The sequence below is a fragment of the Eucyclogobius newberryi genome, unplaced genomic scaffold (assembly GCF_026437365.1).
Source record: "Eucyclogobius newberryi isolate DKJ021-1_F unplaced genomic scaffold, fEucNew1.0.hap1 SCAF_6, whole genome shotgun sequence".
In the NCBI taxonomy this organism is placed as follows: Eukaryota; Metazoa; Chordata; class Actinopteri; order Gobiiformes; family Gobiidae; genus Eucyclogobius; species Eucyclogobius newberryi.
In genome coordinates this window covers 16026251-16043535 of record NW_027316278.1, presented here as the reverse complement: position 1 = coordinate 16043535, position 17285 = coordinate 16026251, and the positions used below count along the sequence as shown (strand labels likewise).

At 39.0% G+C, this 17285-nt stretch overlaps 1 protein-coding gene across 1 annotated transcript in view; it reads right to left on the bottom strand.

Moving 5' to 3' along the window:
* The window catches only part of LOC140346790 (transmembrane protein 132C), a 132638-nt gene that overhangs the window by 53801 nt on the left and 61552 nt on the right, over nt 1-17285 (bottom strand). Inside the window, exon 3 of the mRNA XM_072432984.1 lies at nt 13175-13318. Within this exon, the coding sequence (XP_072289085.1) occupies nt 13175-13318 (144 nt within the window). The remainder of the gene's footprint in view (nt 1-13174; nt 13319-17285) is intronic.

Genomic DNA, 17285 nt, shown 5'->3' with positions numbered 1-17285 from the left:
ATCTGTGCTGTCATTATCATCGGTGGCCCACAGACAGCAGGGGGCAGCATTCACTGACCACTGAGGAAAAGAGGTGCAGGGTGCAAATAAATATGATGTGCTCTGTTGTGATTCTCTTGTCTGGTATATGGACAGAGGAATAGCATTGTTTCATCTTAAACCTATAATCTAAGACCTACAAAAAATATATGTGATACTAACAGTCATTTCAGTTTTTACAGTTTGTAAATGGTGTTGATATTTGTTTGAAGTTTAAGTTTTGACGTGATAAATGTGTGTAGTACAGGCTTAAATGAGCTGTCCGCTTTTTTTTTTCATGTAATGAAGTCAAATCTGTCAAGCCCCAGTGCAGATACTGTGCAATCTTTCCACATTTTGTTATGTTACAGTCTTATTCCAAAATGGTTTCAAATCATTATTTGCCTCAACATTCTGCAAACAATATCCCATAATGACAACGTGAAAGAAGGTTGTTTGAATTCTTTGCAAGTGTATAAAAAAAGAAAACAGCCTTTGCTCAGTACTTTGTTGAAGCACCTTTCAGATCTCTCCAGAGATGTTCAGTTGGGGTCAAGTCTGGGCTCTGGCTGGGCCATTCGAGGACATTCACAAAGTGCTGTAACCACTTCTTTGTTGTCTTTTCTGTGTGCTTGTTGGAAGATGTCCCTTTGCCCCAGTCTGAGGTCCAGAGCCTCTGGAGCAGGTTTATATCATGGATGTCTCTGTACACTGACTAGTCTCTCAGTTCTTGCTGCTGAAAATCATCCCCACATCATGACGTTCCTCCAGACATGACACTTGCTATTCAAGACAAAGAGCGAAAATACTTTCCAGAAGCACTTAAAGCAGCTCTAAGTGTCAAAATGAGACCACTGTGTGCTGTCTGCATCTAATTATAGAACATCTTATACTCCATGAAGAAGGAGGTGCACTGTTAGCATGCTAATGTTTGTTAGCTTTCTGTTATGGCAAAACATTTGTTCCCCTTTGGAAGTTGTGAAACGCACTTTGCTGTGAATGATCAGGATGCTAGAAATGCAATAGGTAAGCGAGCAATAACTTCGAACCACTGCAAACACTTTAAAATGCACTAGTTCTGTTTTACATGTTTTTAAGACAGGTCATTATGGGATATTGTTTGCAGAATGTTGAGGCAAATAATTATTTGAATCCATTTTGGAATAAGACTGTAACATAATAAAATGTGGAAAGATTGCTAAGTATCTGCACAGGGGCTTGACAGATTTGACTTTATTACATGAGAAACACCATTCTCAAACTGTAAAAAGTGAAATGACAGTATCATATATATTTGTTGTAGGTCTTAGATTATAGGTTGAAGAAGAAACAATGCTATTCCTTTGTCCATATACAAGAGAATCTGGCACAGCATCTTTAAGTGTGTCTATGAATATGTTTTCTACAATCTCCAAGTTTTACCTTTGGCCTGAGGAGAGTGCTAAGAAGAGAGGTCATGGGCAGGATCAGCATGCCCTGTGGCCCATGTCGCAGTATTATGCAGAGTAATTGGGTCAGTATTAAACACAGGCAGCTCCAGATGTTGGACTTACTGTGACAAAGCATTTAAACTCACATAACCACAGGCAATGATATTAAACTCAAGCGCAGTTGCAGATAGCTAGACAAGTGTAGACTTTTTCTCATATATTTTATTGCTGCGCATTTCTTTTGAGACTGTCCATTCTGGGACACTACACAAAAAAGGTCAAGTCTGAAGCTATTGCCACTTTTATTTGAAATATTTGTGGTACTTTCTTTTAACCTCCTTCATCTGGGCCTTTTTGTACAGTAACACCAAAAAGGATTTAGATACCCGCCCTAAAATATTATAGCAGGCTGGAGATGTGCAATTTTACATGCAAAGAATAACAATTAAAAACACTAAAACCACTAATATACAATGAAAGTGACCAGCAAATCCAGCGCTGGTGGTAAATGCGTGCACATGCATTTCACAGGCAGTGTTGCACAAGTTGTCAGTCAGTAGCTAACACGTTAACAGTCCTGCGTTCATAAAACCTCTTCACAGCTATCAAGGGTGCTGAGAGCAGAACTCACGCACCCAAATGGCCCTTTCCAAAACACACAAGTTGCATTTTACAGGCTCAAACTGCACCCATCAGCACGTCTCTCGCCCCCTCTCGCAGTCAGGAGTGCATTTAAGTAGTGGCAGAATTTACCCCCTCTTGTTCACCACTTTAATGAGCTCACCGATAAATTACTGCCAATGCAATTACACAAACATCAGCCATTTTCCAAACACTAAATCCACTTCAAACACATCAACAAACCGAAACACGGACAAGCCATAAATCACTTGTTTATAAAATAATCATCTTAGGGGTGCATATCAATGCAACAGCAGGCTTCTTATTGATCAGCAGTAGGAAGTGCTCTGTGAGTGGTCGTCTGGACAGAGCAGAAATTATGATGTATTTAGTAATGGAAGAGAAAATAAAGCTTTCACACACCAGGGGGTCCGTGTGCAGGAACGAGAGACATTGATCCATAATTGGATGCACTCAGTCATGAAATCTAAAGACTAATTAAAGAAAAGAGAGCTTTAATGGCTCCCATTTGCATGTTCAGCACTGGGATTCAATGGTCGGGCTGACGGGTGGTGCTGAGAGATGGAGGCTTGATGCTGAAGCTGTGAACTGCCAAGTTAGATCACACAACAACGTCAGTTTGTCCAACCACATCACGGTGAGCTGCCAATAGGGCTTGTTTTAACTGCACTGGGTCACACATTACACTTTTCGTGTCTATTCAATTAAGTACAAATACATGTGCAAAAACTATACAAGTAAATGTAAAAGTAGCACATTAAAAATGCACTTCAAATCAAAGTACACAAGTTAAAGTACCACGCATATTGTACTTTTCAAAGGACTTGAGGATTTGGTTTGAATTCAAATATACCACAAATATACATACAATTCACTCTAAAAATGTTTTAGAGTGAATTGTATGTATATTTGAGGTATATTTGAATTCAAACCAAATCCTCAAGTCCTTTGAAAAGTACGATATGCGTGGTACTTTAACTTTTGTACTTTGTTACTTTCCACCATTGCTCATTGGTTTGTATGCATGAGACTGCACTGAAAAATGTGTGTGTTCAACTCTAAGCAAGATTATAAACCAAAAACTCTATCTAAGAAGAACAGATGTTTTGTCAAATTAAACTAAACTCAAAGCTCAAAAACAAACGACGCTGGTGGCTTTGACAAGAGCATATACGACATAAGTATCGTCCCTGATAAACGTGCATATTTGTAGCCTCTGTGTCATATCACGGACCATATTCCAACCAGCCTTTTGAAACAGAAGTCCTATTATTTCAGCATATCTTGTTCATGTCCAGCAGATGCAAGCGCTATAATTAGATATAGGGTGAAATCCATACATCGCTGGAGTTATTATTCATATATAAGAATAATGCTGTGACATGTAATTTTGGCATCTACTGGAGCGAACACTGACCCTGCCATGTTCAGACGCTATGACCCTTGTTTCATCTGGGCCCGTTGCTCGCAGAGAGGCGCAGACCGCAGCACACCTAAGCTGATTACATGTCCGGCTGAGTCCTACTCCGCGGGAGCAGAAGAGCAGCGCCTACAGTGATGGCATCCTACTACTTCTCAGTGTGTGTTATCAGCCAGCCCAGCCCGGCTCGGAGGCAGCGAGAATAGAAATGATAACAGGGGACAGAACAAGATTGCCTGTCCTTGTTGGCTCACACTGGTTCGTAAATAGCTGTGGCTGGTGGGTTTCTTCAAAATGTGGGTTTGCTTGAACTTTCCTCAAATCAAATAGGATTCATATTTTTCGAATAACACAGCATGCTGGAGTCAACGTTCTCACTGTTATTGGATCTTAGGACAAATATTATGCATTATTTGTATTGTTAATAGCCTTCTTTAAATAGAAAACTAGAATATATTTGGATCTCTACTGTTTCCCATAAGACTAACTCAGTTTTAGTGTCATCTACTGGCTGCAAATAGAATTACACATGTTAATAATAAACAAGTGGGAAGTTTGTAGGGAGATAGTAGTTTTACTGATCTTAAATTAGATTTAGTAAACTGCTACAACCATGGATCATGGGACCATTGAAACTTCACTTTTTTTTTTTTTTTCAAAGTAACAAATTACATGGATAGAATTATACTTAATTGCTTCCTTGAAAATCTCAAAAATCTAAATAAGAACAGAATATTTCAGCAGAGTAAGTTTCAGGCAAATATCTAGCCTGAGAGAAATCTAGTTACCGGTGAGATATTAACTAAAGTTTGTGAGCAGGACCACGCCTCCACCACCGTCTTCGAACCACACCTGTATGTCTCAGGAGTCTTCTTATCCCAGTCTAACACCTCAGTCACCACTTGACTCTGTTTGGTCCTGAATCGGCCGTGCACATTACCGAGATGGAGCTCCCACACTGAGTTCTCCACCCAGCCATCGGTCCGCACAGTTTGAGTTTACCATGGATCACCTACGTCCATCTAAAGCTAATAAATAATTGCGGTGTGGTCCTTGCCAATGAAATAACCAGATTTGGAGTATCAGTACACATTTTCGTAGCAAATCCTATAAAACTGGTATTGTTTACTTACATACTTTACTTTCCTAGTGTCATTTGTAGCTTTATTTTTCAGTAAACGCCTCCTTTAACCAAAACAGTTTTAATGGGCTTATTTGACCTTGATTTAGCCTCTGCAGACTTGGAGACAGTTTCTGAGGCAGACACAAAGGACAGTCTTCAGAAGGTAGAATTAAACTGAGGTTAATTGAAGACAAATTCAGGTCACTGTGCTCGACTTGTTTAGACAACAATATGTGAAGAGTTTTAGTGAAGAATCAATAGTAAAGAGAAGCTATTGTTTATCACACTCAGAGTGCTTACTGCAGCAGCCTCAGATCAATTGAACCTGAGTATGCATTCACTAGTTATTACTTAATATAATTGGAGCACAGACAATGCCAGACACGTTAATGTGTAGAATTTCTGAATATGCTTCAGGTCTAATTTTAATGTTGAGAAAACATAAAAGCATTTCTGTGAGTATTGTGAAATTCTGTTTGTTTGTTCCACTGGAGCGAGACAAAACCCAAGGCAAATGAGGTCGTAAATGCAGTCTAAAACTGAGGATGGAACGTCAGTGAGTGAGTGTCTGATCTTAAAATATAACATCCGGACACTCGTTATAACTGTCTGCAAGTAGTTTATTAGCCACGCAATATTATGTAAATTTGCATTAGCCAGCTGCAAACTTCCTGAAACAAACAGCTCAGCGCTCAGTCTGGAGTGATTTCTGTAAGTCCACTGGTCCCTCCTGATCACAGTAATCAATTTCTGGACAAATAGGGTCTTTGAGGATGTGTTGAGACTTTTTGTTGGCACTGCCCACAGTGAGTATGCGGCTTTTGTCCTCAAGATGGCAGTAGTGATGACTGTGTGACATGTGCTGTTCTAGACTCCACGTGGGTGGGTGAGTTTTTTAATTCTTACTTATAAATTGCATTTGAAAGAAAACATATACTTGACCATTTCCAGAGCAAGGCCAAATCATTTGTAGTAAAACAATCTTAATTAGCCTACTAAGTTAAATTAGGCATTCTCTCTTTTTCCCTGGAGTGTAAAATTACTCTGACCCAATCTCATTTTGTGCACCATGTAAAATGTACACCTCCAAATTCTCCACCGCAGCGGCCGGTTCTCCTCTTTAATAATGAACACATCAGCACAGACAGAATATTATATTTTAAAACATAAATAGAGCATGTAATAAAAAGCAAATGTGCTGCGTCGGCACAGAGAGAGAGAGAAGAGGTATTCATGTGAGTGTCATAATCTAGGTCTTATATAAATAACTGCCAGCAATAGTATTAAAAAATTAAAAAATGCTGTAACGCATCTCTTCAAACAGAGGCGGGCTCCGGTCTAATCCTGAGGGGATTAATGTGAAAGAGCAGAGATTCAGTCTAAAAGCACGTCATTCTGAAACACATGAAGCCACTGGAACACACACACACACAGGACACACACACACACACAGGACACACACACATACACACACACATACACACACACATACACACACACATACACACACACACAGGGGTTAACGTGGCTAATGGGTCTTAACCTAACACTACCTTTAATCCATTTTAACCCACATCTTAACTTAGCCGTGTTTCAAAGTGCGATTATATAATTTTGGGACTACTTTATGCCACTGATGTAAAAATTCTAAACATGGATAATCCCAGTAAACCCTTTTCTAAATGTACAATATTGTTAAAAACATAACATTCATTCAATAAACAGCTAAATTAAACACATAAGTACATATTTAGTATCTTTATTTTGTCTTAGAATGACTAATCTGACCCTCTTTCGCTCCAATCCAATTGTGCTACAAGAAAATAAATCACGATAAAGACTGAACCCCAAAATATTGTTCCAGTTATTAATTATTGAACGATAAGTTCTCTCTCGATTCTCTTTCTCTGTTACTGCAATTAGCTTCTTTATAAAATAGGTTGTTATGTCTGATAAATTGTTTCACAGTGACAATCTTTGACAAATATTCTGTAGAACTCACATTAAATCACGTTATACCACAGTCGAGGTTGAGTTCTTGTGATCACGATAATAAAACAAAAAACTCGATTTCTATGAACTACTATTTGAAACCTCGATGATAATTTAAAAAAGGTTCTTTATCAGATCACGGTTTGCAGTGGTCTTATGCTAATTGTGATGAAGCTCAAGATCATTCTAAAGCTGTTCAGGAAAGGTCACATTTAGTCCAGTCTGTGTTTTTTTAATCTAGTTTTGACTCTAGATTTAGTAATGACTTCTGACAACCCTAAAACAGTTTTTATTTGATGAATACTGAAGAAGGCGGGAATAAATATTATGGTTAAAGGTTCAGACTTGCTCATTCACTCTAGCTCACATGGTATATTTAACAGGATTATCATATGTTCAAAGTGTGTGTTAAAATACAAACAAAAAATCAGGATACACAACAATATTGTATGGGCAAAGTGGCATTTGCCCAATTCCCAGATACTTTAATTTTACAGGGAAAATCAGGCCAATTGGGAAACCTACAAATAAAGACTCAACTATAGGAGGTAAGGTAAATACATGTATTTTTTTTCAAATGTATATTCAATTACATTAATTCCAGTTCTTAATAACGCTCAGTTCTTAATAACATGCTCAGTTTTGGTGAAAAATAAGAAATGAATAAACGATGACACATCTGGCAGTGTCCTCATCACACATTATTGCTCCTGTATTATTAAGAGATGAACGTGGAGCGGGAAGTGTGCAAACAGCTGCGCGCGGCTAATGCTGCAGCGGAGATCCTCGGAGACTGTTTGCGGTAAATAGTGGCCACTGGGAATAAGCCTGATTCATTATTAAAGGTGTTAGCGTTTAGGCTGTCAAGTTAACATCCCTCTTTGGCCCCGATGTAATTATGGCTTTTCATTTCGGGCCTGATTTATGAAGCATTTTACGACATTGAATCGTCGATGGTGTGGGCCATGTGGCTGTGTGCATTCAGTCAAGGAGAGCGTGTTAATATATTAGACCGATATGCAGGAATACGTGCTTTACATTCCCCTGTTAATGTGCAAATTACAGTACCACCGAAATACTAAATAAAACCAAACATGTTTACATCGTTACTAAACTAGACGTCACTTAATCTGAACGTCTTCAACAAAGACGCTCAGATTAATTGCGAGGTGTCTGGTCCAATCGCAGTCTTTTTCAACTCAGTTTTTAAAGATTGTAACTTAAAAAGACAGGACTTTAAAGCTCCAAGAAAAATGTAATGAGTCTTAATGGTAAAATGTACAGAATATACGGCCTATCCATGGCGTTCAGAGTAATGCATAATGACCACAGTTGCCAGAGTGATAAACAGAATGGTCAAAAGTGCCCAAAATGTCACGAATGAATGTGTAAATCTAAAGCCAAATTGATCTTAGTAAAACAATAGAAAATACTGTATGCTCTGTAAAATGCTGCATTAGTTGGGGTCATCGCTACACAAATCTCCTGCTTCCTCGTGGGCAGTTCTTTTGCAGACTCTGGTCCCACTGCCCATCGCTGGGGGTGCTCTGGGGTTAAGTGGCACATCTGGCCAGGGACAGTTTGACGAGAACATGTCACTTTTTTATTGGAGCCTTAAAACATGCTGAGAAAGCAAGACTCCTCTTGTTTAAAACGGAAAGTGAACTTTTCCATCTGCCAGAGTGCTCTCTCGCCAGTAAAATAATCTACTTCACACAAGCAATTTTGTCATTTTCTATAAAAAGGCATTTGGGTTTGTAAGATGTACTATAGTGGCGTTTTCATCTCAACCTGTCAAACAGAAAGCAGTCACCTTTGAAACATGCATGACGGACTTAAAAAAAAAACCCATTAGAGACAGACTAATGCGTTTGAGAAGCTAAGGTGCGAAGGGTTAATGGAGTTAATGCCGTATTTGAGGATAAAAGTCAGATTAACACATTTGACATGATTACAGCAGATGATGGCTCCCATAATCTTGATTTAGCATTTAAATATCAATGTTTGGAGATTATGTTGTGTTTATGTTCACTTCGGAACATGAAGTGCATCCAAAATAGATAGTTTCACATCCCATAATTTAGCCCGGCCCAAAGATGTTAACAATAATGTGTTAAATGTAGTAGTTATTTTATTGGTTCTGTTCAGTGGCTCAAATACATTTAATATTTCAAGACATCATTTATATTTGTATTATTGTATTACATTTCAAACACAATATGGTGATGATGATGATGATAATATTAGTTGCTAATTGTATGTACTATAAGATGAATATAGATTTAAAAATACCGTTTTGTGTGCTGTACTGAAAACATGTCGTCGTACGCTTTTTAGCTATACTTCACTGTTTATTTTTCTGTTATTGGTTTATTCGAAACAGTTGGAGCATCTCCTCCTGGAAAACTATTAACTCATTACTGCACGCTCAATAGATTTTCTTAATTGAAGTAAACAGGAGTGACAGGAGTTGGGTGCTAGCATTTCCTTCAGGCTGAAACAAGATCCTTTCTTTGTCAAATCCCTGACCTGGCTTCAGACTTTAGCACCTCCTGATGAAAATCTCTCACTTGCATATTGCTTTTGTCAGACGGCATGCTGTTAGGAATGTCAGGATTGCATTTACATCAGAAATAGCACATTTGTAGGGCTCAAAGTTGTCAAAGAGTGAAATGAATATGACTTTTGATGATTTGACGATGATCAGCAAAACAACACAAAATATAATTATGGATAATATCTGTTGCGATGCTGAAAGTACACACAATAAGTACTGCTTACAAAGAAATGTGTGAACAACAAGAGTTGTGTTTTGTAAGAAATGCAGTGACTTAATCAAATGGAAAATAGATTTAGCTTGTCTGTTGTCCTTTAGTTATAAACAAACATTATAATTGTAAGATATAATATAAAAGGACCACGATAAAACAGTGTAATGTCAAATTAAATAAAAAATTAGGATCTTGTGTTTGATTAGCTAAGTAGAGGTAGACAAACAAAATGTGTGTGATATTGTGAATGTTGTTTTGATGACGTGCAAAATTGGAATATGGAGTACATCATTTTTAGGTGGTGATATTTCTGCTATTTTGTAATTTATTTGACAGACATTTCACATTTGCCTGATAATCAAACCTCACCTAATACATTTAAAGATATTTTAACACATTTCTGTTGGATTGTCACAATATCGACTATACTGCAGACCAAGCGACATACATTTAATTAAAGGTACACGGGAAAATCTACGTCTAACCAGCCAGGTCAACATGAAAAACAAACAAGATTTAACCCAGAATACAACTAAACTAGTACATTTTCTGCACTCTGATATCTGAATTCAACTAAGCGTTTCTGCGGCTGTCCAAAGAGCGCAGGGCAGTGTCAGTGGGACAGCAGGTGTGTGTGGGACAAAGGGGTGACTCAGCTGTGAGGAGGGACAGTGTGGACTCTCTCTCCACACCTGACCATAGGCTTTAACCTTGCACCAGTGCCCACAAACCGTGTGCATTTATTATTCAACATGCATTCCGTTTACCGCCAAAAGACCAGGCCAAACGCTGCTGCAATAGTCAGAAACTTTATTATTCCGGATCAATCATCATCTCGAAGACACATCTGTCGACGTGTGAACCAGTTGGAGCTGAATTAATTATTTTTGCATTTTGGCAGCAACAGTCTCCTTGTAAAATGGTGTCAATTTACGGTATTCATTTTTGTTACGATAATTATTACACCAAATATGGTCTGATAAAAAGAAATGGAAAAAAATACAAGCACATGAAATGAATTGATTCGTTCTGGATGTGAGTGCACATTCTTACCCACAAATCCTGGAGCAAAATCACCAATGTTAATGCAAAATACAATTTAAAACATGAAATATACCGGTAAGTTCATACTTCCTTTGAAATGTAAACTTAATTGAGCTGCTCCAGTGCTTCCCCGCCTCTTTTGGGCACTCAGAGCATTGGAAATTGTCTGGAATAGAAAGATTGCCCCATAATTGATGCAGCAGGTGCAACGCTTTGGTCCTTGTTCTGGTTCAGTGCTGTAAAGCCTCCATTTACCGCTCGACTGATGTGCACTCACCTATGGTTATGAGTCTGTTCCATAAGGTGACTGGGTTTACTTTAAAATGTGGTGATGAGCTAAACTTGGCGATCCAGGTGCAGCCGTGGCCACTGCCTTTGGTCCTCCACACGGAGCAATGTTCGACCTACAGACCCTGAGGAGGCTCTGCGGCAGGATTACGTTTTAGATCAAAGAAAATATGCTACAGTATTTTGAAAGAGAGAAGTTTATATCAAACACTCGAAGACCAAATGTATAAATGTGAGTTTCAGTTTGGCACGTTCTGAGCTGTATTGTGTGTTGTTTGTTAGGTTTTTATAAGGATGTTTTGGTTTGTAGGCTTAGGATAGGATAGGATGTACAGCTTTGTTGTGAGAGTATTCTTATATATATGAGTATATTGTGTATTTATTTACTTGATCACATTTGCCGCTTGATAAGATAATGATAATTGATCAACAGAGGTTTAACGTCTTGAAACATGGCACTCTTCTCTAATGACAAAAGAGTTTCAATTATTTTGTTCATACGTTTTTAATGTCTTCCATTTTGTTCCTCGTGGATTTTCATTTCCATCCACAAACCTGTAACAGTTAAACGCTGTGAAAACAACATGACCACTCTAAAGCCCCAGAATATTTAGTACACTGTGTGATGCATTCATACGTTATTCTCAGCCCCAATTTTGCTCAGTTTTTAAACTCATCATTGAACTATAGAAAAAGGGGTCTTTTCTAATCGCACGCTGTCATTCTGTTATTAGAATATTAGTGCACCTCTTTTGTTTGACCCGAAGCATTGTTTCACCCTGTTTCCTGCTGAAAAGTGAAGAAAGCTGCCTGAATGACAGCTCTACAGATGAGATAGCGCTGTCTAATCCCTTTCTCAAACAGCCCAATTGAAATGCGTGGGCTAAGGGAGGACAAGAGCACAGGAAAATAAGGACATTGTGCATTGTGTTGCCATAGCGAGGCGTCTCCAGTTCTCTCTATGAAGTGACTCTGACAGCTGTGGGGATTACGGCACAGTCCATCGTTCATGGCCCAAACAGCAGGGATTAGATTTAATATGCTGCCTCGTGGCTGTAACTACTCCATTTAATTCATCAATAAAAGGCGATTTGAAAACACTGTAGTGTTACGTGAGAAAGAAGCTCCCTCTCAAAACGGGCCCAGCTGCCCACTATTCATGCAGTTCAAAGCTTCAGGTTTATTGTAGATGGTGCAGAAGCCGCACACTGGAGCAATATCCTGTAAAGCCACCCGGACACAACTTTTTGGCAAGGCCAGCTTTTCAAGTTGGATACAGTAAGTCATACATATTCAGATTGGCCCATCAGTCCAAAACTGTCAGCAACAAACTGACTGAGAATGTGTCTCAACATTATCTTTCTCTTCCGCATGTTGTATATTTGAAGACAGCCACAACATTTCTATAAATAAGACTTAGCTGTCAAAATGTATTAAAATTAGTGGAAGCTCCTGCAGAAAGAACAACTTTTATTTTCTTTTTGGCTAGTATTTAAATCTGCTGCTCTCAGTGTCTAATAAAGTTCCCGAAATACAGTTACATTTATTGGGTTTTGCAATAAGCCTAAGATCCTTGGACTGACAGCTCGCAATTACACATGTTCATTGGTGTCTCTCATCTTAAGAGGCCATTACGAGTTAGATTATAAAGTTACACGTCAGGCTTTCTTTCCTTTGCCAAAGAGCAAACAACCTAACAAGTTTTCCCTGCAATTTCAGATCTGTCTCTGTAGCGTAAAATTACACCTGTCACTGCAAAAGAAAGATGTGTTTAGACTACTTCTTGATCCACGAAGGAAAAGCTATTAGTATGGATATGGGCTTGAATCAGGTTTTATTAGCGTGTTCAGAATCACATCTATATCTGCCGGATTATTTAAAGGGCAACCGCCCAGGCCTTGACCAACACGGCATGAAGTCTACAGCAAAAAGAAACAGCTGTCAGACTAGAATATTTTAAGAAAACTGCATATCAAGGGATACTAGACTTTCTTGCATAATAGTATATTTTGTTTTGTCCGCATGCCAACACTAACCAACAATGTCAAAATTAGGCCTCTGCCTATTGTAACAAATGTACGCTCATAAGAAAAACTATCTTTTTAATGTTACGTTTTGGGGTGAGAGTGGTTTGGAAATGGTATTCTAAAGTTGTCTTGACCCTACAAAATTCAAACATGAATAACAATGTGCCAAAAGATCTGTGAGAGTCAAGAGCAGGAGAAAGACACTTTCAATACATGTATCCTCCTTTCATAGTTTGGAAATCAAAAGCTCAGCTTTAACATGGAAGTTATAAGGAGGATGAATTAACTATTGCATTCATTACAACACGTGTAGTTTTGATAAAGAACACTTTTAATTGTATAGGGCTACGTTTGTGTGTACAACTGTAACATCATAGTGGAAACAGCTCTGCTCTGAGTGTGATGGGCTCCAGTCTCACCTTTGGTCGTAGGTGAACTCCTTCCTGTGGCAGTGCACAGTCACCACTCGGTGCCCCTCTGTCCTCACGTCCTGGCTCACCATCCACTGTGTGGGGTTGCTGGGCCGAGCCCCCAGAAAAGTCACTCCTTCTTTGAGCTTGACTCTGTGGAGACAAAGGCAGCTCTATGAAGTCATAAACCTAAATCATCTCGCTTCATATTCCCTAAAGTTCACCGGATGTGTCTCAGGCGGCTGCAACCAAAAGATTTCTTTTTCTGTAGAGCAATACATTACGCAGATGTTCCTGGCACCGCCGTCAAAAGAACTGCCAGCTGTTACCTTAATGATGCTGTTTTTGTTTTCTCTGAAGAATCCATTCAGACATGAGTGTGATCTGATGTGTTTCACCCGTCAATCAAACAATCTACACTGCAGCACCTGCTAGTTAATGTGCACTTTGTGCATCCTAAGTGGCTTCCAGACAGTGTGTGACACTAAAGAGAAAAAAAATGATTTTCTGCCTTTGCTGATGATAATTAGTTTTTTATCCAAATGGTGCACATTACCATATAAAATGGAAAAAACACGCTTGTGGAGCTCACATCTCCAAGAGAATCCTGTGTTTAAATCAGACACAAGAATAACTGTTCATCTCTATAGGTTTGAAGTCTTACAAACGTGAAATTGGATCCTCTGTCCATATTTTGGGTCATCTTAAAGTAGATGTTTTTCTTTGTGACACAAGCAAATGTTTGCTGCTAGTTGAGGTCTGAGTAAGTGATGGATCTTGTCACATTTGCAGCTGAAGACAATGTGAAATGGTTTCAGAGCAGAATGCAAAATCAGACAATTCCCTGTACAGAGTGCTATCAGGCTTTGAACCTTAATGCACTCACATGGTATGTAAGCTTATGTTATGCTGTTTAGATTCAACAGCTAGGGCTCAAGATTGAAGATGGACCAAATGATTTGAGAAGCTCCAATCACTTTTCCCATCGCAGGTCTATTCCAGGTTGGTGTGTGCGGCCGAGATGGGGCTTTCATCTCAAATTTGTAGCATGTGCTGTTATTGGCTGGGGGCAGGCCAGAGACGGCACTGCCCCCTCCACACACCTCTTTCTCTGATGAGATGTCTTTTCATGTTATGTGGAGCCAGGTAAATTCAAAGTGAATATGAGAAATGTCTGAACCCCCTGTACCACAATTACACTACTACCTCAACAGCCAAGGGTCAATGTGTGTTTTTTATGTCCAAATATATTAAATATATTTTAGAATAATGGGATTTACTTTATGATCTGACCATGTATATGACCTAAACAGCACTATTTGATCTTCAGCTATACATGCATTCTCCTTTCTGCAAAATAAAGCAATTAACTAATAAGTCAATTAATGTATTCAATTAACTTAAATAAAAAGACATTTCCAGTTTGATTTATGCCTAGTGCTTCTGTGAATACACAATTACACATGTTGTAATGGTTTCAAAATCAAGATCAAACCCTATTTCTCATATAATATTAGTTAAAATGTATTTCTCAACCTCAGGCAAAAGGTTAGGCTTATGCAAGTAGTTGTTTTGTTTGTGAGCAAGACTCCACACCACACGTAAAGGTCAGGTTATAATGAACTTTCTCAGAGAAGGTCAATAAATGGCTGCATGATGAAATTACAATTTTCACTGTGAATCCAAAACATGAGTAAATACTTTTTTTTAACCTTGTGTGTCGGGCTGCACGATTTGGGCAGTATTGTGATTGTCATTAGATTGGCAATGTATGTTTTAAGACACAGTTTCATGCGTAAAACAAAAGTGCATTATAAGTTGCGATTCATCTAGCAGCTGTACTTGTGTTTGGATCTGCTTTTACTTCTACTTCAACCACTAAAACCCTTAATATAAGACTTTCAGAAAATACTCATAAAGATGTAAAAAATAAAAAAAAACATTGTATCTAAACATCACAAAACAGAAGGAGCATATGGAGAACATATGGTTGTATTGCAGTAGAAAAGCCCAATGGGACAGTAAGGGCCGTGTCTGTACCGCACTTTTCTTTACACTTGAATGATCTGGATGTGTCTAAGTGGTTTCCCCAATGTTTCATGCAGTCATAAAGTCCTGAGCGTAGTGTAAAGAGCAGCCTTTGTAGCATGCATTTCTTTTTTTTATTGATTTATAATGGTCAATTCAAGCATGTAGCAGTTAAAAGAAAGAGAATCTTAACAGTAGTTCTACAACACGCTGAATGATATTTTGTCCACAAACACTACGAGAATGTTGTAATGATAAGAATTTGAGTGAATCTGTGGTTAAAGGAAGGCACAGCAGTTAAAATGTGTTTTTTCAGGCTCCAATTGAAAGATTCCCCAAAGATGATATCTCACCCGACATTGTGGGCATTAGACAGGTGGTCATGAAGTTACGCTTGATCACTGTGTCTCGTTCTAGTCATTTCTGTTTTTGGACGCATGCAAATGGTGAAGGCTCTTTTCATGAAGCGCGTTATACACCCTTGACAATTTGACACTTTCTGTGAACATGAACGAAGAGCTAAAAAGTTGTAAGCAGGCAGCAGTTTCCACCGTCTCTCAACGAGTCTCTTGTGCAGAGCTATAATCACCTCAATGCACTGAATACCAAACACCAAAGAAATGGGGCTGAGGTTTTTCCAAATGACACTCATCAGTAAGTGAAAATCATTTTTGAAAAGTAGGGTACAGGGACAAATGCGATATCATTATTTCTTGTTTGTGATGGTGCCTGCATGTTTTCATAACCTTGTCTGAACCAGAGAAAAAAGCCTTTTTCGTAGATGCAATTCTTAAACTTAAAAAACCTTAAGATGTTCCAATGCCAACTTTAAAGAACTATCAATTATTACAATCAAACAGTATGTACAACGAGGTTCCAAACAGGTCTTAATCACAATGAAACTAGGACAAAGCTAGGTTTAAATCAGGAATAAGACAAGGCTAAACAAGACATCAAACAGGAAGAAACATGACTAATAAAGATGAATGAATTAAAAAAGAATTAAACCAGACCAGAAGCAGAACAAAAAAACAAAAAAATAAAAAATGCAATTAAGAATCAGGAAATGTGTTGACTACCACCAGAAGGTGCTTTTACCCCCATTGTTCCCTGTGCCACACGGGGAACAATGGTCATTATGCCACACATTTAGCGAAGCCTCTCCTTTTTATTATTAATCGCTCACAAACAACAACCTTTCCACTTCTCCCTCTCGCTCTCTCTCCAACCTGATTGTATGCCTGAACCACCCAGGGGGCTCCCTTAATAAATAGTGATGAGATAAGTGGCAGCTGTGCTTTCTCCACAGGGCACTTTATAGAAATAAACATTTACAGCAGAAATTCAATAAGCTCTAAGGCTGGACTTAAACGCCAGTCCCCAGTTGCACGTCCACTGCCTTCAGCCCACGTTGCTCTGCCCGGCCCGGTCCACCCAACAGTGCCTATGCATCAGACAGCTAAGCGTGTTTGGTGACCTATTAGGAGGGCCGAGTCCCCCTAGAGCCTCCATCAGAAACTCCCCATAGTAGCATTTGCTGTTTTATCGTGCCACCCCGCCTACATAAACACTGTGCAGGGAATGCGGCAGCTCGGTGGGGCAGAGACAGAGGAGAAGCGTGTGGGAATGGGAGACAGCGGGAGGACAGTACTTTCTGATGGGATGTGGTAATGTTGCACTCGGCTTTGGGCCCGCTGCTCAATAGACCGTAACTGCGCAATGAAATTAAATTGCAGGCAAAGACAAAAGAGAAATCAGGCAAAAAAACACCTACGCAGAGAAAACAGTGTGGTGTTCTGGTGCTACAGGATCAGCAATGGTGGTAACAAGAGGACACATGGTCTGGGCCAGTCGCAGGCCTGGAAACATGGACATGGTAGGGTAAAGAAAAACCTGTGCAGTATTTAGGAATCTCCGTAAGTTTAAACAAATACAAGTGTTCTATTCTGCTGTAAAAAGGAAGCTTAGGACATCTATACACAATGAAGAGGTATTTATGTATTTATTCCCTTAATAACTAGAATATTTGAGGGCCAGTTCTCATTTACAAGCAGAAATGCAAAGATTTCCGCATTAAAACCTTGGTGTGTGT